Source organism: Maniola hyperantus, chromosome 3 (genome assembly GCF_902806685.2).
Source record: "Maniola hyperantus chromosome 3, iAphHyp1.2, whole genome shotgun sequence".
Lineage (NCBI taxonomy): Eukaryota > Metazoa > Arthropoda > Insecta > Lepidoptera > Nymphalidae > Maniola > Maniola hyperantus.
This window is the reverse complement of record NC_048538.1, coordinates 11,316,062-11,342,214: the sequence shown is the minus strand read 5'-3', so window position 1 is coordinate 11,342,214 and position 26,153 is coordinate 11,316,062. Positions and strand designations below refer to the sequence as shown.

General features: G+C 38.0%; 2 protein-coding genes across 8 annotated transcripts in view; one reads left to right on the top strand and one right to left on the bottom strand.

Annotated features, from left to right (window-relative positions):
* Rbp6 (RNA-binding protein 6) overlaps positions 1-25,790 on the bottom strand; it is a 703,560-nt gene extending 677,770 nt beyond the window's left edge. The window contains exons 1-2 of one of the 7 annotated variants that reach the window (XM_069509333.1): positions 25,437-25,790; positions 25,320-25,360 (exon numbers count right to left, since the gene is read on the bottom strand). In XM_069509333.1, coding sequence (XP_069365434.1) covers positions 25,320-25,360; positions 25,437-25,699 — 304 coding nt within the window. In that variant the 5' untranslated portion in view covers positions 25,700-25,790. The remainder of the gene's footprint in view (positions 1-25,319; positions 25,361-25,436) is intronic. The other 6 variants (XM_069509334.1, XM_069509332.1, XM_069509336.1 and 3 more) reach the window with 6 other exon arrangements.
* The window catches only part of LOC117996744 (isocitrate dehydrogenase [NADP] cytoplasmic), a 131,647-nt gene that overhangs the window by 77,260 nt on the left and 28,234 nt on the right, over positions 1-26,153 (top strand). The gene's annotated exons all lie outside the window — the stretch shown is intronic.

Here is a 26,153-nt window from a genome sequence, read left to right as displayed (position 1 = left end):
GGAAACCCTGCTCTTTCGATAGCTGCAAAGTGTCGCGACTAGATGACATTAACAGTCGCTTCAGTACTGAGTAAACATAATTATGTACATATCACAAATTTCGTCACTGGCAGCAAGCGAACCGTAGCTTAGCGGTCAGCGCGTCGCGCGCGATCCCAGGAGACGCGGGTTCGTAACGGACCGGCGATGGGTTAAGATGACGTGATGACGATGACCTATTCTACAATGTTTACATGGTCGCATACAAATGCTGGCAAAAAGCACATTGTCGCAAACAAATACGCATTGTGGGACAACGCGGACGGGCGCGGTCTCCGGCGCTGGAGGTCGCTCATTGCGAGTCGCCATTGAGATAATCGGCGCAGTGCACATGATTACTGACCCATTCATTGCAACTAGCTGTTGACTCTCGATTTACTTATACGACCTATTATAAAATATTCACTGTTGACGCGTTGAATGTTGTACTTATGCCATCAGGGCCTGAGCCTTGAATATAATATTTCTGAGCGGCCTGATAGTAGCCCATATACGTATACGGAATGCAATCTATGTATGTACCAAAAAACAAAAATTCCGACAAGTTGAAAACCGCCTCCTTTTTTGAAGTCGGTTAAAAAGATGATGTCCGCTACTTCGGCCACGTGAATTTATGTTTTTGTTATGAACTTGTTTTATTCAGATCTTTCATTTTCCGGCACAAAAAGTAGACGCAAGCTATCTCTGTACCAAATTTCGTCTAAATCGGTTAAGCGGATCGTCCGGTAAAAGCTAGCAGACAGACAGACACACTTTCGCATTTATAATATTAGTAAGGATTGACGCGGAAGTTTACCATCAGCCGTGATGTATTTCTGTAGGTATACCTATAAGTTTTCCTAAATGTATGATGATGTCAAATCACGACTTTTTCTACCCTATCTCTTTAATCACTACCCCTATTATAAATGTGAAAGCGTGTTTGTTTGTTGGTTTGTCCTTCAAATACGTTGCAACGGAGCAATGGATCGACGTGATTTTTTGCATGGGTATAGTTTAAGACCTGAAGAGTGACATAGGCTACTTTTTATCCCGGAAAATCAAAGAGTGCACGCGTACGAAGTCGCGGGCTTCTGCTAGTATCTACTAAATGATAGATATAAGAGCCTCTGAGTCCTGAGTGAAAGATGTCAAGTTTAAAAAACGTAATACCGGAGTTACCTACGTTATTAATCTGCCAACATTGTATATAGAATATAGATGTCACAAATCACAATACATTTGCGCGTCCATTATTATACTCGTAGGTATTATGTCAATTTACGTGAACGCACATGTGACGTTAGTTGACTTGAAAAGTTACACCCGTTGGGCTGGGTCGGATTGAACGAGAATAGTTGTCTTGCCGTTGCTTAGGCCCTAGCCACAAAGCGATGCATGGGATACTATGGCCTTTAGTTGGTTCGAGTCCAACATAACCTTCACATCTCCTCCCTGGATGCCTTTGATACCCACGATTTCCCACGAAAAAAGGGCCTCTGAGTTTTATAAACCTCTGAGTTTTATTTCTGAGCATTAACCAAACCTAGATAGGTTAAAAATATAAATTACTGTTAGTAGAGCACTTTATATTTTAGTGCTGTTGACTAACAGCAATAATAAACATAATATCAATAGTCCGTCTCCTTATCTAGGTACTAATAGGAATAGTCAGTCATCTCGCGTGCTATCAAAACCTAAAGGTTACGTATTTATCAAAATAAATACATAAGTTATTTAGCGGAACTAAGGTGGCCCTTCAACGATCACATTCTGCCTAGTTGGTGCAGTGGCTAGGTTATTACGCTGCGAATCATGAGGTCCCAAGTGCAAGCCCGGGTCAGGCAAAAACAAGTTATTGGGTTTTCTTATCGAGAAAGTAAAACTATGTACCTAGATAGTTTTTATCAATCTGTCTATCCACACATTACATGATCTGACGATCGAGGTTGCAAATTGACCTTCTAAAGTCCAACTAAATCTTAAAAGTTGTTGAAGTTTTAATGTAGAGTAAGTGAAAAGTTACGTACTGATGTTCCATTAAAATCATCTCGAAACTATGAAAGAAATTTACTTGACATTCTTAACTCGTAAAATGTAACTGAAAATAGTTATGCCCAAAAAAGGAGTATGTATAATACTTTCAGGGTGTAGGTATACTGTGTTTCTTTATTCCACCATAACTTCTAAATGCCTGAATACATCTGGATGTACCTACATATATCGTTAGAATCCTTACATCATCCCTAATGAAACGGACTATCATTTTTTGGAAAAAAATCCTAACCTGACCAGCTAAATTACTGTATTTACCGCATTTTCTGTGGGGAGGTAGGCACCTACATGTAAATCACAATAATTGTATATCTTACTAAATTGTATTTAAAACCAGCACCGATTACACAGTGAAGTAATTAGGTAATACACGACTCACGAGTGGATTAATAAAAAACGATAACCTAATTATTACAATCAATGTTGGGTAGGTACACATTAGTGAAATTTATTGTCAATTGCTTCTTAACTAATCTGGTGTAATTTTATTATCGTATACTGCAATAAAATTCAATGTACCATTTAGTCGTGCTTTGGTTGATGATTTACAACATAAGTTTCGTCGTAACCGAGATTTACGGTGTCGCACTGACGGCTATTTTTGACGCCGTTCGACTCTCTTCGCACTTTAAATATAGAAGAACAATATGACGGATATTGTTAAGCCGGGATTTGGCAGCGTGCGACCGAAACAGAACACCAGAGTTACGAAGGACTGAAGCGTGTCCACTGTCCAGGCCTCTTGTCTCCGGGCGCCGCAAATTCAAATGTTTGACAAATGGATGATGGCATGTCAGCGACATTCGTGAAGCAAGAACAGGAAATGCTGATTTTCTTTGAAAATTTGATCCGGAGTGTGACAAATGTTAGGGATTAGTTATTTGTGCTTTCCAATAAGATTACAATTATTACGAAGATTACGATTTTTAGAACAGGCTAATTTTTTATTTAGTAGGTAATCTTTATTCCACACACATAACATTACAAGAAAACAATAAAAGATACAGAAGAAACTATGCAAAAGCTGAAATAAAATTAACTAAATTTATCAAAAACTAGCTTTTGTTTGCGACTTCTCCCGTGGTACATAATATTATGTAATTTATAGTCTATGTTACTTCTGGATAAAGTGGCTGTCTAATGATGAAAGAATTATTAAAATCGGTTCTGTAGTTTCAGAGTTTATCGATTACAAACGAGTTAATAAATATAAATACTACAACATTAAAATATGCTTAGTCAAAATTGGACGTGTTGTTCATTTCGTTGGAACACTAATTGCGATCAACCGCAGTATTGTAAATACTAATAGCTGTAATAAATTAAGTTAATAAAATTTACAGAAGACGCGTAGCAGTTCATTAAATCTTCAAAGGATTAAGGGTGCCATTTAATAACTGCTTCGATAGCGCCTTGATCTCGGTTTCAAATTGCTGCTATTTACTTATTTATTTATTTTTCGTTATTTGAGTAATTTGGGGAAGGTGTCTTCGTTTCATGTTCGGAGGTGCATTTATAGAGAGTCGTATGATTCGCGCAACAGCTCAGTTGGAGTTTTTTTTTTTCAGCAAACCCCCCTGGTATTTATATTTCAGGGTTTTTGAGTGTCGGTAAATTTAATATTAAATTTTCTATAAACTTTCAAAGTTTATTTATTGATTATTTTATAAGAATATAGTAGGTATAATTTAATTCATTTATTTGTTTTCGCCACTGCCCTCATAGCACCGATGCAAAAGTCGGTGAATTTTGGTCCTAAACGTTCACCACATAACGAGATTGTAATTTCTGAATCAACCTTGAACTCGAGCTCCAACCTGCTAAGTTGGAGTAAACATGCATTTCCTTAGGCAACCCTTCTCGAAACTGTTTTAAACAGTCTTCGCAGTCAGTAAAAAGTCAGTTTGAATAAAATCCTGGCTAGCTCTTAGACCTGGTTCAGGGTTCTTCAAAGACTTTGAAGTCTTTGAAGCAGTGTTGCCAGAAGGATACAAAATGTACGAAATTCGTACATTTTGTACTTTTTGTGCCATGTTCGTATCTTCGGTCTTATTTTCGTACCTTTTTCAAAGCGACTTCATTGGGGCTGTTTGTCATTTTGTGCTTATTGTTTACACCCTATTAAATCGACAAGGTAAATTCAAATCTATAGTTCAAAATTCAGCAACTATCAGTTTTTTTACCGCGCACTTGGCCGATTTTTTACATAAGTCAGCAATGCAGCACCGTTACATCTTTTAAAGCTTTAGTCGATACCTTTCAGGATCTCGTTCGTAGGATTCGCCACAAATCATCTGGCAACACTGCACTGAAGCAAAGATAACTGCGTACCTACTTTGATTTATTTAAGTGAAAATGTGTAATCTGCACACTCGTAAAACATACTCACACTCAGACAGCGACAAAGTTTACACGTGTCTCTCGTGTCGTGCGTTTCTATCGTTCGTACCCAATATCCATGAAGATGAATTATTACAACTGGCAACTTGATAATTTACGTGTGCATGTTTTAAGTGAAATAAACTTGTATAAACAAACTAACACCTCGTAAGAGATTCAGTCTCTATCCAAACACACAAATGCTCTAAGGAAAAACAAACTTTATTAGGAAAAATATAGGTCGAAACGCTCGTAGGTAACTACATACTCGTAGCTCATAGCATTGCTTGTATTATTAGAGTAAATTTTTTATGAGACGGTCTCAAGCACACTATTACACCAGTACGCGCCTCCCCGTCCTTAATTTTATCGAGAACCATTTTATAAAAGTTTAAGCATTTATCCAGGAGGGTTTCCTGGCCGTTTTTCCGGCCTATCCGTCAGAATTTTGTCGGAATATTTGTCGGTTAAAGAGAATTCGGCGTCCATTTTCGGTTCCCGCTTTTGTTTTTCCCTTCACTCTATATTGCTTCCACGAAGTAACTTTCAACTTTTGCCACCAAAATTTTTTTTGCTTATTCAACTCAAAACGTTTAAAAAAGGAAGCGGGAGCTCTGTTTGTACCTATACCTACCAACATTTTTTTTTTTTAAACTTGAAAGATTCTATTTTCATTTTATCAGGTCGAGTAAGGTCAGAAAACTGTCAGTGTTCAAATATTCCAGAGTTTTAAAACGTTTATCTTATTTCATAGTAATGGTCGTAAATGTAAAAATTCAAAGGAATATTCTGTTATCTTGTATCTAATATGATATTTAAATGAGAGTCATAAATATTCCCAAATTTTATTACTTCCTTTGCCTCAATTTCGCGGCAGACATATAAATTTTTCATGAATTATTCTCAGGTAGGCGACTAATTCATATACCTTAGTAATAAATGGTGACTACGAAACAGAATAATAATGTACCTACCTATCATTAATAAGCTTCACCTAAGCCCCCATACGATTGGCGAGGATTGGCACTGAAACGCTCAGTAGAAATGTCAGCGCAGAGTGAATGGACTCAACTTTTGCTTGTTTATTCTTGCATACGTCCGCATGCATGTGCCAACAAAGCAAAGATCAAAATTTTTTAAACAACAAAGCATCTAGGTGATGCTGACGACGATGCAACGAGTAAGTTTTACGCAGAATATTGAGATAGGTACCTACTCTGGATTCTGAAAGATTACAAGTTACCTTAATTTTGTTACGTTAGTAAACGTGAGCTTAACCGTTTTATCTGCACTAATATTATAAAAAGGTAAAGTTTGTAAGTAGGTGTAGGAGACAAAAAACCTTCAGCCGATTAAAAATTATTTAACTGATCTACAGAGCTACATTATCCCAGAGGCTATAAATTATCATCACGCAAACGAAGTATTTATGAGTTAGTGACCATCCAAGTCTATCACTTAGATAGACGTTAACTTGTGATCTTTCATTGAAACAATATGATAAGCGTGAATTGTATAACAGAGTTCAATAACGTAGCTAATGACGAGATGACCGAGTAACAGAGTCTAAGTGGATTAGTGCATCGGGCTATCGGCGAGGCAGGGACAGTGCGCTGCGTGCACGCAGCGCAAAGGTCATCTGTGCATCTACTGGCTAGCCGTCATTCACGCGCGACACAAATAGGCAGTTGCCTATTGCATAGCGTGATCATAAATTAGCGACATATCACTCGATAAAGAATTTCTAAGGTGGACACTTAGAGATGTCGAGCGCACACGATGAAAATTCGAATTTAATCCCAATCAATCCATATTCCATACTAATATTATAAATGCGAAAGTGTGTCTGTCTGTCTGATAGCCTTTCACGGCCCATCCGTTTAACCGATTTTGATGAAAATTGGTATAGAGATAGCTTGCATCCCGGGGAAGGACATAGGCTACTTTTGATTCCGGAAAATTAAAGAGTTCCCACGGGATTTTTAAAAACCTAAATCCACGCGAACGAAGTCGCGGGCATCATCTAGTATTGTTATAATTATTTTAAAGGAAAATATCGTGAATATTCTGAAAAGCTACTGAAAAAAAGGACCGATTAGGAGACAAAAGTCAACGAGCTAAAAACCGATTTAGTAATTTTGAAATATCAAATAAAATATTTTTCCAATTATCGATATTCTAACTTCTAACTCGGGCTTCTTCTACGTTCGGGCCAAAACCTAGGCGTTAGACACCTTATGCGGTCGTCATGTCAAAGACTTCGATTTTTTTTCGCAAGTCCTCTACTATGGTCCATTGCCTCGCAACCAAATTATACTCATGTAATACTTACCTACAGATTTACGGAATGGTTCATGAAAGTTAACGAATAGTTTAATTTATCAACAGCAATAATAGAAACGAAGACAGCTCTAAAATTATGCATAGAATTGTTCTGAAACTAAATGCACTGTCTCACATAAATCAAAGTACTGAGCACTTGTCAATTAGAGCGTATATAATCATTTTAAAACACAAAAAGCGCGCGCTAATAGTTTTACGATGCTAATTTATGTCAGGCACGGATTCAGGAAACGTGTTTATTTCACTATCTCCGTGATCTTATCATATTAAAGACACGTGTTTTGGCTACGTCCCAAGTGCTATCTCTTAAATCAAGAGCCCTGTTAAAAATGCTCACCTTTCAACCTTGTTTTTAGCGTATTTCTTTTAACAACATAATCATTCCTTTCAGGACACTTTATGAGAGTACTTATTAAGAAAAAAATTCCCAGCGCTCTCCAGCAGCGGTCTCTACATATTACATAAACGTCGTTTATATTTGATTATTATTATTAACCAATCAACCTCAATGAAATTTTCTAGGCACGTTTTAAAAACAAACAGCTGTGTCTGAAATTAGTCAGATATCTATAAAAAATTGTAGTGTTACAAATTACAAATTGTAAGCCTATGCAACAACATTTACAATTTGTATGAAAATCTTTATACCTGTGTTCTTAAAACTACACATTTTACAGAAATCTGGTAAACTACTGAAACACGTATAAATAGTTTCTAAAACGTGTCTACAAAATTTTATAGCGTTTGATTGGTTAATATTCAAATGAATATGAAACTACCTTTGTTTGAAGTGCGCTACGAATGAACTCTTCTTAAGAAAATCGCACACAGCCGCAAAACCCGCTGGGAGATGTAATTATGAGCTTAGGAAAGATGCACAGGAGGCGCATTTCTCATAGCAATAAAGAGGAGAGTGTTACTACTCTTAATTCTGAAGAAAGTCAAAGTACTCTACGATCTATAGATCACAGCCTTATTGCTGACGTCACGCACTATCAGTTCCTGTTGAAAAATACCTACCTACGTCTCATTTACTCTAGCATCTCTAGTCTCTACGGCCCTTGCGCCTCATAGCGGACGTCTTGTCGTAGGTATGCGGTCACAAATTCCTATAGCTATAGGTACCTACTAAATGACATTCTTTGAACGTGTAGAAAATGATATTATACTAAAGTGCGTTCCTTTCTGAACTGAAGCTGTTCTTCTACTATTTGTGTAAGCATTGCAGATGGAAACCATCTGCATGCCTGAGAGTTTACCATAATGTTCTCAAATGTATGTAAAGTCTGCCAATCGGCATTTGGCCAGCGTGGTGGAAAGCGTTATCATTCTCTCCAGTGGACTTAGTGTTCTAAGACTTCTATCTAGTGGTTCTCTGTGGTGGTCCAGTAATAAGTTGAGACGATGTGTAGGTAGGTAAGCTTTAAAATATGATGGCAAGAATTTTTAGAATTAAAAAAGAACATTGAAAATTGGTATTTTCATAAAACATTTTTTGAACAGATTTGATACGGGCATGTTTGTGAATATACTTGCCCGTCCTGCATCTAAGGATGCTATAAGTCTGTTTGAATTCATAAGCCTTATTTCTTGAAGACAGTAAAACTATTATTTGGTTTTTTCTTTAATTTTTTTGTTTTGTATTGGGGTTATGTCGTTAGGTTAAGATTTTGTTAATTTGATTTTATGTATTAGATTATAATGGGGCTGACATGTATTTAAATATAAAAGCCCCTAAATAAATAAAGAAAAAAAAAAAAAAAAAAAAAAAAAAACATTTGCATTGTTTTTGAGTCTTTTGTCATTGGGTATTACCGCGTATAAAAATCAAAGCTATTTTCCATTGTTCCCGGAAGCTAGGTACTTTGTAGAAAATAGATCGGCACGATAGATTAATTTACTCAAATTTTTCTACCCTATCTGAGTATGAGAAGGAATCCGGGATAAAGAGTACAGATGTTGCACACACACATGTGCACTAAAATATTTCCGTCCTAGGTAGTTGTCTAGTTGGCTGCCGAGTCTTAAATTCGGTCGGAAGGAACTTTACATAAAAATATTGTATCCAAGCAAAACTACTTTTACCTGATTACCAATTTGGGCGGTAACGTATGTTTCCAACAGATAACTACTCGAATAGAACAATACATCAAGTTTGTTTATTTCTTATAAGTAATTCGCCATTAGCCAGAAGTGAATCTGAAGGAGAGACATTAATTGTGATAAATGTGGCATGGCATACATTACTGCTATTTATTGACTATTGACATGTATACCTACAGGACTAGAGGATTTTCGCGGCTTTGTTTGTGTAACGAAACTGGGTGGTCTGTGAAAATTCAATCTTACTAATCACATCACACTATTTCATTTCACTAATTACATTAAGTATAAAGGCGAAAGTTTGTACATGTGTGTGTGTGTGTGTGTGTGTGTGTGTGTGTGTTTGTTACTGTTTCACGCAAAAACTACTGAACGGATTTAGCTGAAATTTGAAATGGAGATAGATTATACCTTGGATTAGCACATATGCTACTTTTTATTCCGTAAAATCCATGGTTCCCATGGGATAATTTAAACATTTTATCCACACGTGGACGAATTCGCGGGCATCATCTAACATTATATATTCTGTGAAAGTTTGGATGTTTGTTACTCCTTCATCACGCCACAATGACTGAACCGATTGGGCTGAAATTTTGAATGAAGATGAAAAATTATAGAGGTACCTATATTAGGTATAAATGAAAAATGAAATGAAAATTAAATAGGTAAGAACCTAAGTAGGTAGGTACCTACTCGAGATGCATATTAACAAATATATAAAATTCAAAGTCCTGACTGGCTGACTTATAATATTATATCAACGCACAGCCTGAACCACTGGTCCTAGAGACATGAAATTTGGAGGGTGTGTTCTTTGTAAAGAAATGGTATCCACAAAGAAAGGATTTTTCGAAATCATACCCCTCAGTGGATTAAATGGGAGTTGAAAATTTATGTAGTCCACGCGGTCGAAGTCGCGAGCATAATCTAGTTAACAAATAAATAGTCAAAATCAGTGAAGGTTACTCTTCACTGGTCAAAATAAATCTTAAATTCACGCTCTGCAAATTGTGAACTTCTAGATATTTGTAATAAATAGATTAGTCCTCAAGCTCAGAGTAGTAAATCTCTCAACATCGTCAATTGGCAAGGATTAACAGTGCATTACTGCATATTGTGATGCATATTCCGATGAAATGAACGAAGGCCGAAGTAATAAACTGCTAACATTATACGGCCGGTCAGCACTATATTTACATATTAAAACAAATTGCAACATATGCGTTTTAATGATCTTGTTCGGACAAAGCGTTTTCCACGTATTTGAATTTTGAACGGCATAGCTATATTTCCGTTTTCTTTTCTAAGAAATATTAATTATGGTCATGTGTAGAGTCTGTTATGGACAGACCGTTGGATAAGCATAATTTCCCGCCCAAAATATATTACGCGAATATTGCGAAATGCAAATCACAAATAATGTATTTATTATATATGTACTACACAAACAGCAGACACAAAATTCTGAATTTCATTATCAAAACTACTTTAAACTTTGTTATAGTGTTAAATCGGCAACACGTCGTTTACAAACTAGGTAATACCCAATTTCCAAAATGCTTTTCACGATCAAATTGGCGAAAAAATCGTTAATTTATACCATATTGGATTTCATTAAGGATAACTTCGCTATACTTACGCTATGTTGTTATTTGATTTAGTTGGTCATAGAGTTACAACTATCTACTTTTCAATAATCTAACAATAATCTTACGATGATGATGGAAAACATTTAAAAATCGGTAAACTTTCCATATATAGTATGGACAATACTAATCCATACGAATATTATAAGTGCAAGTGTGTCTGTCTGTCTGTCTGTCTGCTGGCTTTTCACGGCTCTACAGTTTAAAATCGATTTTGATGAACGGTGCAGAGTTAGCTTACGTCCCGGAAATTAACATATCAACTTTTTGTCCAAATATCTTAATTTTTGTAAATAGCAAAGAGTTCCCACGGAATTTAAAAAACATCTAAATCCACACGGACGAAGTCGCAGGCATCACCTAGTCCATACTAATATTATAAATGAGAAAGTGTGTCTGTCTGTCTGTCTGTCTGCTAGCCTTTCACGACCCAACCGTTCAACCGATTTTGACGAAATTTGATACAGAGATGGCTTGCATCCCGGGGAAGGACATAGGCTACTTTTTATCCCGGAAAATCAAAGAGTTCCCACGGGATTTTCAAAATCTAAATCCACGCGAACGAAGTCGCGGGCATCATCTAGTACTATTATAAATGCAAGTGTGTCTATCTGCCCGGCCCATTCGTTTAACCGAATGTAACGGGTAGATATAGTTGCATCCCGGAGATGTACAGAGACTACTATTTATCCCGAAAAATCAAGTATAATATAGGTTACATCCACACGGACGATGTCACAGGCATCATCTAGTACCTATCACATAAATCAAATCTGACGAATGTATGTTTGCCTAGCAAAAAGATAACAAATGATACATTGCATTGTATCTACCGTGGGTATCTACATAGGTACGTAGTGATTGTTATCAAGCTACAGTTTGCATTAACAGAACGCATCCTATCATAACAGACGATACTCATAAAAACTAGTTTCTGTATTGCCGAGATAATTACTTTCGCCTGCATCGAATTCAATGAAGTTTTCAATTAATATTGCGAGACATATAATATGAACGGCCTGACGATTATTATGATTATCAAATAAAGCTTAATCCTCATAAAAATATTATCTACACTGATTCATATCCGATCATGACTTACCTGCGATTTACGAACACTAAGTAAATACATTTTGTGAATCGCGGCTGTTGCTAGGAATTTATTTCGGTGGGAGTTTCATCAGAGCCAATGGTAAGTTTTTGTCCAACCCGCCTGTTTGTATGAGATTTTTTTTGCCCTTATTTGACAAAGTTCTTGCTTGTTTCCTGATCAGTAAAATTTTACTTTTTTGTTTTTTTTTACTTACTTATAAGATTTATTTTTGTGACGAATAGCAGAAAGCACTCATTGGAAGCTAAATATGTAACAGTCATCAAATTTATATTTGTAGCTTGAAATTGTTAAAAAAACCTAAGTAAAATAATTCTGATGTCGTGTCGTGACCTAATAACTTCAAAAGAAGACTGAACAGGCAATAGTGCGACTCAACAGATCACAAGTAAATATTGATAAACAGGCTATACCTACTGATAAATAAAAACATATCGTTTAAAGTAAGTAAGCAAAAACATCTTTATCTTGAAATATAAATCAAAAACGAGATATCAGTTAGACTGCTTCAGAATGAAGGCCACTGAATTATAGAAACGATCTCGATTCATAAATAAAATATAGAGGGACCAGATGTGTTAACAAAAATATTTGGTTAAAATAAAGTCGGAATAATATTTTTAGATGAGAATGAAACAATGCGAAGCGGATCTGCTAAATCCTTATGAAAAAAGAAAGTCTTTATTGTCTTTATGTATGTTTGTTGGTTTTTTTTTAAATAAACGTTAGCTATTTATTTGACAGAGTTTTGGCTCTTAAATCTCATCATCTTATATCTAATTAGTAAATGTGCCGCCATGGGATCTAGTAGTCAATAAAGCCTGCATGTTTAGCATTCGTTAACTATAAACTATGACTGAATAAAACGGGACTTCTGTTTCGGTCTAAATGTTCTTGGTCTGCTGACTATTTTGTGATTCTATTAAGCCAGCTGCGACCCAACATAGATATTTACAAAATCAATGAGTGCAGATTGGATTCAGCAGCAAGCAACGTTATTATTGCCTATTAAATGACGCGGAAAATAAGAAGATAATATTAAAGTTACCCCTCACAGTACCATAACCTACTGTGAATTATGATTCAGGCATTTAAAAACTTTAAGAACATATTAATATTCCTTCTTATAGGAAACACACGGAAAATTAGATTGTATTTGTATTTCAGTGCAGGCACGATGTCTGATGATGACTTATTTATTATATGTCTATCTCACAATGTGGGCATATCCTTAAATCTGAAGAAGCTTTACCTGTTGAAGGCAGCAGCCAAAGAAAAAAAAGCCAGCTTATTACCAATAATTATCATTTTCAAAATGTTTACCTAAACAAAAAAAATAAGTTCAGAGTCTGTAATAAACAAAAATATTTTCAACAAATTATTAATTTATTAAGTAACAATAATGAATCAAATGAGGAAATAAATAAACATACTAAAATTATTGTGGTTAAAAACGAGGAAAAGTCCTTATCGTACCTAGTCACAATTTTTACACAATAAGTAGCTACATACCATGTTGTTCAAAACATTGATCGACTGGCGGCTATTCGATTTTTATATGGATCGACTAATATATTTACTTATCTCTATAACAAATAGAACTAATTAGTAGGTCATAAAATAATTAATTGCTTTAATGATTGGCACAGCCCAACGCTCCCAAATAATAAACATTACCTACCTAAGTCCCTAAACATTACTTAAAGTCAATGTCATAGTTAAAGTTCCTACAGGGTATAATTATGTTTTTGAAAAAAAGTTGCAGGACTCTACGTAAAGTAGTATCAACATGTTATCTTATAAGTTATAATAAGCATATCTGTATAATATAAATAGATAGATAGATCCTAAGGCCTACTCAGTGACAAAATAATATGACAGTGTGTGGTTGATAAAATCCATCCCCAAAACGCAATGGCGTAGTACTCACGTACAGTGCATCTAGTACCATTATCGCTATTATCACTAAGTATTATTACCCAAGTCTGCCTGTTTGAAAGCGCTAGACCTACGAATAAATTGTTATTCGTAGCTCTAGACGGATTTTATATTTAGGTTTTAGCAGAGATAATTACGGTGATTTCCCAAGCATTCGACTCGACTCAGTGTACCTACTATTTATTTTCATTTACCTACCTAGGCACCTATTAATGTGATTAACATGCTCTCCGAGGCACGGTGGCAGCGAAAAGGTCAAATTCAGGCCTCCAAATTCGGTCACACATCCAGTAACTTGCGTTAAGGTTGCTTAGCAATAATTTGAGTTGTCATCAAGAAAGACGCCGCGCCGCGACTCGGTTCACTTCACTCTGCCGATGTGCATTGCGCCTAATTATGGTTAAGTGCGATAAATTAACTAACTACATATTATGCAGGTTAGGTCGGTTCGAATAACTTTTCTGTCTTCTATACCGACACTGGCCTGGTTTTCTCAAGGAGAGACTCAAAGAGTACCTACTAATAATAATTAGACAAAGCCTATGTAGGCAGGTTAGTAGGTGCAATATTAAGTAGATACTCGACGGTAAATAAATACTTAATAAGGCGATTTCATTGCAGTTCGTTGCTAATTGCATAATACGCAGACATAAATGCAGCTAAGACTCTGCGCAAACGGGCCACTCGTCACAATCACACAAGACGCGGCGACCTGATGCAAGACCTCCTTGACGACTACGCTCGCGGTGCACGGTATAGCGTGCATTATATCCTCCAGATCGGCCCAGAAAGCTTCTTTTTCCGAGTCTGGACACCCAGATTGACGGGCTTTTACCCTTATAAATTTGATTATAGTGCCGTTAAGTTACACTTTAACCAGCATAAGCTGTTCATTAACACTGTGAACGTTAAGGATGTCGTTTTGGATATCTTCCGATAGTACAACGTCAACACTATTTTTCCCGGAAGGAAAACCGGTTCGTAACCCTGCCCGATGTTACGAGACTTGTTGCCAGTGGCGTGCACAGAATTTGAAGTCAGGGAATGCATTAGTTGGTAGGAACCTGTTTACTAGCAGTTCATAATGAAAATATGCATTGATCTGTTACAACTGGGGTAAGCAGTGCATGTATGCCTCTAAGACCTGCACGCCACTGCTTGTTGCCTATCCAACGCGTCTGTGGCAAGAATGCTAAGTGCACACGCTGCCTTTCGAACACGTTAGCCAGTTCTCTGTAGCGTCCAGGTAGAGAGACAATGTTCCAGGTGGCAAAGCGGAGCTTTAGTACTAGCGTATACCTTATGGGGTAGCCCTTGCCACCTAGGGCGGTGATTACCTAATTTTTAAGACCCCAGTAAATAATATATATGCACCTACTACATGTGAGCAAAATAAATGATTATGCTTATGACGCCCTATCCGTTATAGTACTAGGTATTGCTTTTATGACATAACTAATTTGGTGAAATTGTACAGGTTTAGTACTGAGCAACTACCATCTGATCTCTAGGACCCCAAGGAGTAGTGCACTGTGCCGTCAGTGCTCGTTCGTTGTTCAGCGGGGTGCATCATGATCAGGTGAAATTGACTTAGCCGACATGATGCTGGTGCGGCCCATTACACCCCAACTTTCACTCGTATCTTCATCTCATATTCTCTTACTTAGTTGCAATAAGAGAAGAATAGAGTGGAATGGGTTGGCATTTTTGTGGCCACCAGCCACACATATTGAACTCTCGCTATAAAATGTACGACAACGAAATTCAATCATCAGCTTGTCGCTGACGTGTGGCAGTGGCAACTGGCCCGTTTGCGCGGGCCCTTGAATAGAATAGATATAGTAATATTATGTACCTAGGTACGATTACGTATTATCCTACTGTGCGTGTAGACCGATAGTTATAAGCCGACCGATCCAATTTGTTCACTTCAAAGCAGTATTTGTTTGTCTGTCAGTCGATAGTCAATACATAATGTAGGTAGGTAGGTAGGCAACCCACTTGAATTGAAAATCGTTTGAGTGTGTAGATACATAATAATATTATCCTTTTCAGCTGTAGACCGTGTATTAAAATAGACAAAAATGCTGCGCTATCATATCTTCACTTTATTAAGATTTTATAAGGTTTTATTTAACCAACTTTAAGGTTGAAACAAATATTTACCTATTGTTTTAAATTTAATTAAAAAAATATTTTTCTCTATACCACTTTTTGAAACAAAGTTTGCTAATGTCTGCAGTAAAAGAACCCTTAAAAATTATTTATCAACTCACAAGCTATAAAATATTTGCGTATACCAGGAGGAATATTGGCAAGTTAATTTAATTAATTATGCAAGTAGGTACCTATACTCTATCCGCGGAAAGGAGTTAGTATAGCGTTCTCTCTTTTACGTAATCCCATACAAATTATAGAGCCAAAAATCTCTAGGCGAAGGGACGCCCCGTACACCCGCACGCCGCCCGCGCTCGCACTTACCGGGTTAGCGCGGGGGCTGTGCGGGTAGTTCCCTGCACTATTGATATCTCGACCTATCGCGGACTATAGGTACCCACTTACCCTATCCCTTTGTCTCATCATACATTTTCTGACTGTAAGCCTAAGTAGTAGGTAAATTTTTGGTCTGGTCTGGTGGGAGGCTTCGGCCGTGGCTAGTTACCACCCTACCCGCAAAGCCGTGCTGCCAAGCGATTTAGCGTTCCAGTACGATGCCGTGTAGAAACCAAAGGGACATGGGTTTAATAAAACCTGCCATACCCCTTCCAGGTTAGCCCACTTCTATCTTAGACTCACAGATAAGTGAATTTATCTATGTCTAGACTGCATCATCACTTACCACCAGTTGAGATTGCAGTCAAGGGCTAACTTGTATGTGAATTTTAAAAAAAACCTATACAGTTTGCAATCGCAGAATAATTTCCTATTTATTTCTATTTGCTCGCATTGTGTCAGATGTAATTAACATTGCACATTATTTATGAGCTTGGAGAATCATCAATCAACAACAATAATAATTAATATTTATATTATTACTTCCTATTATACGACATATTGGAGAAAAAGCTGCTTACACAGAATAATAGATTTAAATGCATATTTATGACACTTTATTCCTTTTCCTTTATTCCTTTCCACTTTATTTCCATAATTGAAACAGGAGTGCCTACCTTCCTATTACTTAAGAATAAACATTGCAGTAAAACTAAAAAAACTAAAAAAATTGTCTCAGCTTTTAGTTGTTGCTTCACACCGACGTCAATTAGCATGTCGTTTGAAGATGTGCTGCTCTTTCTTTGGAATTCCAAAAGGGAGGATAACAAAAGTTTGTGAATGTGAATTATCCTCTACGGCACTAGATTTAAAGTTCAGTGTCTGTGACAGCGCACATGATATGTGACATTTCACGGATGCGACAGCAGCGGCTCGGCAACGTGAAGTCGTGTGCACGACATATGAGTAATGACAATAACGCAGCCGCGTGTGTCTAAAGCCTGACGAACACACATGTGCGTTTAGAAGTTTAGATGTACCTATGGATTCTAAGTTACGTAAGTCTGAAGAAATTGAAGGAACTCTTTATTAGCAGTACCTAGGTATAAGTGACTATCTACTATTTTTCTTGTAAAATATACATAAACTACTATTGACATTGGGGCCGATTCTCTTGTACACAATCTCTAAACTAAACTAAATTAACAGGTCTAAATTTAGTTCTATCCTTTTCCTTAAGCAACATTATGAAAGGGATAGCAATAGATTTAGACGAGCTATTTTAGTTTAGTTTAGAGATTGTGTACAACGGAATTAGCCTCATTAATTACTTAACTCAGACTTTTCTATTGGTAAGAGATAAGGGGGGAACGGTATTTCCTTCGACACTTTGCACGATAAATCAAAAATTAGTATGCATAAAATAAATCAAAAACTGTTTTAGTATGTATCTACACTAAATACCTTAATCCCTTTTATTTTCAAAGTATGATAACTATGCCAAGTGTGGTATCCCCGATTGGTTTAGTTATCTTACTTTGAAAATTGTAAATACTAATTATTGTTTGTCCAAGAACACATTTTAATTTTTTTTTCTTGTGATGTGATTCGCGGTTTTCGGATTTTACCTTTACTTGTGCTATAAGACCTACCTAACTGCCAAATTTCATAATTCTAGGTAATAGGTTTTCTTGACAGACAGACAACGAAGTGATCCTATAAGGGTTCCTTTTTTCTTTTGAGGTACGGAACCCAAAAAATTAAATATTTTGTATTGATTTTCATATTTTATTTAAATTATCATCTATAATAAAAAAACTTTCTATAAAGCAATATTTTCTTAGAAGTGTTACACGATGAGTTGGCCCTAATTTCGTCCCTCTCCTTTAACTTGAAGGTAACACAACTTAAATAAACTTAGAAACTTTGAAGTAAACACAAGGAGTTATTTAACACATTCGCCAACTCACTCTAGTTCATTGAACAGGTGGGAACCAAAATTCTCGCATCTCAGTACATAAGACTTTTTGCATCTTCGTGTTCCTACCTATAGGTAGGTACGTAGGTAACTTTTGTGTACGCGTTGTTTACGCGGCGTTTGTGGTTTAACCATGACGTGGTTAGCCTTTTAATTTTTATTTTTCTCTACAAAGGATACCTGAAATAATCTCACCACATTAAACACGAAAGATCCGTCGATTCTAAAAAAATGGTCACAATAAATCACTGTTGTTTGTAAGTGGTAGCCACATTGTGTGGTTTGACATGTCTTTAAGATTGTAAAATGTAGATAAGTTAGAAGTGAGGACTCTGTCTACGATAAACAACGTAATTAGGCCTTCATTGGGACTGATTCTCTTGTACACAATCTCTAAACTAAACTAAAATGACACGTCTAAATCTATTGCTATCCCTGTCATAATGTTGCTTGCGGAAAAGGATAACACTAGATTTCGACCTGTTAATTTAGTTTAGTTTAGAGATTGTGTACAAGAGAATAGGCCCCAATGTGTTCTTTTAATTAGGTATCTAATAGGTACCTAATGGAATGTATACCTTGTAGGTACCTACACCACAGGTTGAAATGGCAAGCGGAGTATGAGGCGTGGGGACGCCCCACACACCCGCGTTATCCCGCACAGGGGCTGTGCGGGTGTGCGAGGCGTCACCACCCCGATTGGAATCTCAACCTGTCGCGGACTATGCCTATACCTATGTAACTATAATAATAATAATTAATTTAAAAGTAGGTATGTAGATAATTGTAGAGTTACTATTTTACTACGAAAGTACGAAAGAGGGTTAACCCATTGACTGGATATTTAGCAGTTTTACGATATATTAGTCTGTTGTAGGTACTTAGTAGGTACATACCACGTAAAAGACGTGAAACCATTCATCGGATTGTTCAAACAACTTCGAGGCGCAAAGAGGAGGATCTTCCTACGTTACTTTCGTTCCATGTTTCAGCATTTTCTACCAACTGTTTCATTTCTACTCTTCCCTGCCACGCTAAAAGAACTTTTACGCTCTAGCGTTGCTGCCTCTAACTAAACACTACACAATGTCCCACCCATACCCATACCCATACCCACATACCCACCACGTTTTGGCATAGATCATCCCTAATAGAGCAAGATCCCCGAGGCGCCAGACTACACGAATCAAGATTACCTACACGAAATAAAATTATACAGGAGCAAAAAACTGATACAAATTTCGGTAAATTACTTACTGGAATTATAACGTTTTGATCGAAATCAAGAACTTTGGACTCCATTTCAGTAGTAGAAATTTTAGGCTGCTTTGCTTAAAAATGAATTCAGATTTTTATGCACTGACTGGACCAAAAACGTTCGGATTAAACAAAATTATGATCAGAAGTGTATACCTATATAGTACGCGACAGGTCCCGCGCGAGCCCAGCGCGGGTGTGCGGGGCGTCCCCCCTCGGCCCTCGTTATACCCCGATTGCCATCCCTACCTGTCGCGGACTATAGGTACACCATCTTGTTCGCCAGCTCCTTGTCAAGTGTAAAACGATTTAGCGTCTCATAAACTTAGTCAAAGGAATTTGAGTAACAAAGCAGTTGAAGTCGTTGGAGGCAATGCGCGGCGCGCGAAGTGCGAACGCGGTCCGTGCAAACAATCGCTGTAGTAATAACCGTAACGAGTTCAACCTGATCCCGTTCCCATCTGTATTGTGTCGCGTCCAGCCGACCACGCAACGACCTGAAGCTCACTTTACAACTAGGTAATTCTCCAAAGAAATTCATTTTTCATTCAATGCATTTCAAATGCTGCGACTATCTACCATACCTATTCAGTATTCCGTGCGGCTTTGGATACGGTCTGTACCCGAAGGATGCCAAACGCGACCCTTGAGCCCTTGACCCTTTAAAACTACCTTTGGCTCCGACTAAAATGGGCCGAAGTTTTGACCGAAGCAAGAGATTATATAGTAATTAGACGCGACACGACAAAATACTCTAGAGAGTATTTTGTCGCGTCCAGCCGACCACGCAACGGCATAAAGCTCATTTTACAAATAACTGCGACTATCATATTTGAAGGTTCTGTACCCAAAGGATGCCAACGGGACCTTACTACTAAGCCCCCTGTCCTCCTCTGTCTGTCTCAGGAGTCTACAGCTTCAGCCAAATAGGTAGCCAATTGGGAATTTTCACAGAACACATGTGACTATGGTTTATGTTCCGTCCTCATACAAAAAAGAACCTCAAAAAATAGCATTTTTATGGTAGGTAACACCACGTTCGAAGGAACGCTACGTTAGTGTTTCTTCGCAAAGTAAAATTAATCTAAATAGCTATTATGACTACGACATACGCTAAGAAATGATTTTTGAAAATTCAACCCCTAAGGGGGTACAATTATAGGGGTTCAAAATTTGTGTAGTCCACCTGGACGAAGTCGCGGGCATAATCTAGTAATATTATAAGCAGTCATTTTCATACAGCTAGTTGCCCAGGAGAATATCCGACACTTAAGTCTATCAGTTTTGTGGACATTAATAAAAAAATCCCATTAAAATAATGCGTTAGTGCATGCATCAAGGACTCGCATTTAACACGCTCAACGGCGTGCATTTTAGCAATGTTTATTTCTGTAATGTTAAAGTCGGGCAGTTAAATCTTCGAGTCGGTGTCAATGATATGCCAGGCGCGAACTGAGCCAGATCATGGAGCTCTACCTTTTGTCTACAAACTACCTCGGTGTGAAACGGCTTACGCTCGCAACGCAACTGAAATAATGAGTTTCTCCTTTATAAACAAAGTTATAACTAACCTTGCCCCGTTTTGCAGACAACCGTTTCAGATAACAAAAAGTAGATATGAAAATAGTACGTTTTCTAATTGTAATAGTTGTATGGAAAGATTAAAAAATTAAAGAAGAGCAACCAATCCCGCTTGGTACGGTACCCCTGACACTCCAGACAAGATTTAATTACCAATTACTACTACCGGAACACCAACCTGTCCGCACACGATTTATGTGTTTGAGTGGGTACTCAACCGCGGTAGGACTGAGGTCTGAGCGAGGCCAATCGGCCGGGACAAGGACACCGCTATAGGGCCTATAGGACAAAGGTAACCAACAAGAGTGCTTCTCGCTCGCGTGGCAACAAGGTGAGATATTTTCTGAAAATCAACTTGAGTACCACCTCAATATCACCTCGGTACGGGCCACTTCCGACACTACATACAAGCGAACTGATTTAATTACCTATTACTACTACCGGAACACCGACCTGTCCGCACACGATTTGTGTGTGTATGGGAAACGAACACGAGACACATTCGAATACATAATTACTGTCAAGTAACAAAATGAAGTGTTCATAACTGGGGTGGATCTACGACAAAACACAGAAAGTACCTACCTACCTAAGTACCTACACGTAGATAATAAGAAAGACTATAAGATCAACATTGAAGACAATACAATCCAAACGTGCGTCGTAAAATCGATTATGCGCATCGATATGTATGCACGTGTAGTGCACCGGCGCCAGAGTCTACTGTGCGCTACTAATGTTCTCGATAAGAACTCGGTTTTTCAAGCAGAGTGCGTCATTACAGCGACTTCCACGGTCCACATATCTGTCGAGGAGTAATTTCTGCCTTCTTTTTATGCTAAGACGGACGTGTATGACACCCATACCAAGTGGCATGACTCTACTTTTTTTTTAAAAAATTGCCCAATAGAAAACGAATTAAAACGTAGAGACGGCTTGTTTTGTAACGTCCACCGTAAAAACCGATATCGCAACTCCTAAAAGCGTACAAAATTTTTCCTAAAATATCTTTCCAGTTAAAACGTCGTTAATGCCTATGTCGCAAGATTACGAAAAGATAAGGTTTCCCTCCGTTCCATGATTATATCCGTTATATTCAACTTGTCGCAATGAAATTTGTTTTATACAGGGTTACAGGAAAAAAGGACACGATCCCGTTAAGGGGTGTACAAGACATTAGCTATCAAACAACCCCTAAAGTGCTTATACAAAAGTGTATCATTTTCGAGTTATTCATTTTTTTATTATTTTTTAGGTAAAGGGGTGTGTGCCACTTTAAAAATTTGTAAAAAAAAAGAAACAATGTATCTTATGTGACTTTTTTTTATTTCTTGCTAGTACATATCCTTGTTAGTAATAAACAGTTATAAAACAAGAAAAATCTTCAAGCATTTTAAAATTACAGCCCCAAACCTGTACAAGTTTTCGATTTTTAAATTTAATTCTTTGAATAACTTGCAAATTTTCTGTACAAATTACTATAGCACTTATCCTGCGGATTATTTTAAAAATATCTACGTATTGTTAGCAATCCATTGGTACATAAAAATACAGGAAAAATTATAAAATCAAGAAAAAATGACACAACAAAGAGACCAGGTAGAAAATTCTAGCAAATGCTATCGTCAAGGATTAAATCAGGATCAATGTAAAAACGACTTTAATGCAATTTTGCAATTGCAAGGTTGAAGATTATTTTTAATGGGGTCAAATGGTAAAATAAAATCAGTCAAGTGCGAGTCGGTCTCGCACACGAAGGATTCCGTACCATCGTACAAGAAATAAAACTTTTAATCTTTTTTTAAATTTTATGGCGGCCATTTTGTAATTTTAGGAATTTATAGTTATAGTTGCAATAAAAATACACAATTTGTGAAAGACTACAGACTACAATCGCACTACTAGAAGTGTAAACACAATATTATACATGCCAATCTTATCTGTTTTGATTGATTGTATGGTATTTATGTTTGAAATGCATACTCAACTTTAATATTGACGACCGTGGAATTTTCGTCTGAGATTAGGTTAAGACGTCTAAAATATTTTTACTTTTATCTATCTAACGATAACCAGGTGTCGTGATATTAATTTTAAAAGTTATCTTATCAACTCTGACTTGCCTACTAGCAAACATCTTATACTAACAATAACGCCTGAAGTATCTCACGCTATACAGCTCCTCTTATATTTTAAGGCCATCTAAAGATCATTGTCATTTGTATTTTAGGTACCCATAATCCACGACAGGTTGAGATGGCAATCGTGGTATGAGGCGAGGGGACGCCCCGCACACCCACGCTCGCCTGCACCGGGTTAGCGCGGGGGTTGTGCGGGTGTGCGGGGCGTTCTCTCCCCGATTGTCATCTCGACCTGTGGCGTACTATAGGTATACCTAAAAAAGACCGCCAGAATAAAGGGTTTCAACTTTCAAGTCGTACCTACTTTATTTCTACTCTACAAAAGAACATAAGTTTAAAGACTCAACAAACTAAGTTGTGTTAAAAGCATTGTCTGAGATTGTCACTCGAGTGACTCTGAAATAGATTTTTATACCTACTTTTTATACAGTTCGGTATCGATATCGCTCAATAAAACTTCTATCATCTTACTCGACACAGGAAAATAGTGCAACAAATGATTTTTGTCGTCTGACTTTAGAATAGCAATTCAAAATTACTTTAAGGTACTCTTACACGGGCAATTGAAATTCCGCAATTCCAGGAAATTCAGTCAATTATGACGCCACGACCGCGTGAAGCAATTTACTCAGCTATACCTGAAATTTTCAGGAATCTTTTGCAAAATGATTGCTCCAGATTTTTCCACTCAAGATTGATCCAAACGTGTTGCCCGGTGACGATTGGTTAAAAAATTGCCCATGTAAGCGCACCATGGTACTCATATGCAACGCGTTTAACCTATTAGTTGTGCATTGTAGTAGCTGTGGTACAACCACTGATTGAACACAGTCCTCACCAAATGCTTAAAGTTCCATTTTTCATGGATCTCCAAAAATCCCCCAGTATCTCCGCTCAAGTAGTTTTTGGCACCAATCCATAAGTTGAATACTGTAAAAAACAGTCGATATACCTACCCAAGAGTAAAACGACCTTTAAGAAAATATCTACCTAGCCTAGGTGCATGCCATAGAGAGGGAGAGTTTATCTGTTGTCTGTTCAAGTTGTATTTACCAACTAAATATATATTTTATTTAATGCACGATATAATTTAGGTAGAGTTTGATAACTAATAATTTACGAGTTTATTCCAGATAGTTTATGAATCGTTTCTGATTGTACTTGCGAGTATCTAGTCTGAATATAATATGGATGGCCCTATTATTGGATGAATTATATTTTCGCATAATCATTGATATATCGGCCTAGATAACTCCAAAGAAGAACATAGTTGGCATAGATATAGGGATCAAAGTGCAGCGTGGGCGAACGACCCAATACCGCAAGCGGTTCATCACTTGCGCACGCGCACCGGACCTTTCATTACAATTAACGTTAGCGCAATTAGTTTGAACTGAACTACACATTGAAACGCGTTTGTTTATCGCATGTCCTACTATGTGATGAGGAAAATAGCGGAAAGTAAAACATTTGATCGACATTTTTATGGACCTCTCGGAATTTTCTTTAAAGATGAAAACTAGGATTAAGTATGACTACCTACCTACTTATTGTGAATTGTGATACAAGAATTTTGCTGTAGGATTGGAATAAAACAATTTTTTATTTTTTATTTATTTCAAAACATTCTTTATTAACAGTTAATTGCCAATTAGATAATTTAATACAGATTTTGAAAATGAAATTCAAAGGGCCGGTGCCGCGCTCTATGTCGGTGTGGTACGTACTTGAAATTGAGGTTATGTTGTGATATTTGTTCAGAATAAAAACAGACTAACGAACTTCGTTAACAATTTGCTACTAAAAGTCTCTTTGAATACGGACGAATTTCGCATGGGCGAGGAACAAGTCAGAGCAGCGAGGAAGCTGCGCGCGCAGCCGGCATGGCCGCTACCGCACACCTGACTGCCAATACACCTTGATATCATAACTGAATTACAGCATCTATCTATATTATCGCGTTCCCGACACCTTAATTTCCGCCAGTAATCATCTTCGACCGATATCATCACGTGCACAACACGCCAGCCACCATTAACGAAAAGTTTGAAACACAACGAATCAGCTGATTATCAAACTTTCCCCGATGTTTATTTTATGAGCGAACGATTTATCACTGAAAGCGGACCGCATTTTCCGTTCGTTACAGTTTTACAGGCCGAGACGGAGATCTGTCGTAATCTAAGTGGGCGATCAGCCGCCGCCGTCGAGTGCATCGGATGCACTTCCGTCGGCGGCGCACACCGCGCGCGGCCGGTGTTCGACTTGCGTACCTGGACTAGTCTGCCAGCTGAGACCTCCGACGAACATCTTCCTGCAAGATAAACATGATGGTTAGAAGCCGGTACCGGAACGGAACGAGTTCGTCACGCACATGGAGCGACACGTACCCCGGGTCGTTGGCCACCTCGGCGGGGCTGTGGGCCACATCCTGATTCTGGGTTTCCATGGATTCGAACGCCGGCGGCGTGGGGCGGGCCGGCGGACGCACTACGACTACGAGCGGGTGACGACGCGGCGGGGACGACTCCCGGAGTCGCTCGGTTGCACTACCGACTACCGGCACGAGACTGCCGCGGCCGGCGCCGGGCGCACCCCGCCACGCAGCGGCCGCCGCGCCCGCCGCCCCGCCGCTCCCGCGCCACCGCCGCATCGATTCATTCACTTCGTACACAATTATTCATACGGGCCGCACGATGGATGCGAGCGCGCTCGTCACCACCACGTGAGCGCGCGACACGTGCTCGGCCCCCCGCGCCGCCCGCCGCAAGCACGCGCGCCGCGCCCGCCCCGAGCACGCCCACCGCCACCGGCACCAACCCACCCCCACACGATCAAACTGCGAGCCATGCGATATTATTTACAATTTGGATTGATAAACCAAGTTCTCAACTTTTACGATAGACAACCGCAATAAGAACGACCGATACCCAACCATCATATATAATCATAATACCATGTCTCATAGACACCTATATGTTTACTCGTATTGACGTTAAGTTTAAATCGCTAACATTTAAAATCGGGTACCTAGGTAAATAAAATCAAACCGATAAAACTAGAGCGAGCTGGAGCTCTCGGTTTGATCTTTGATTTAAATACTTATT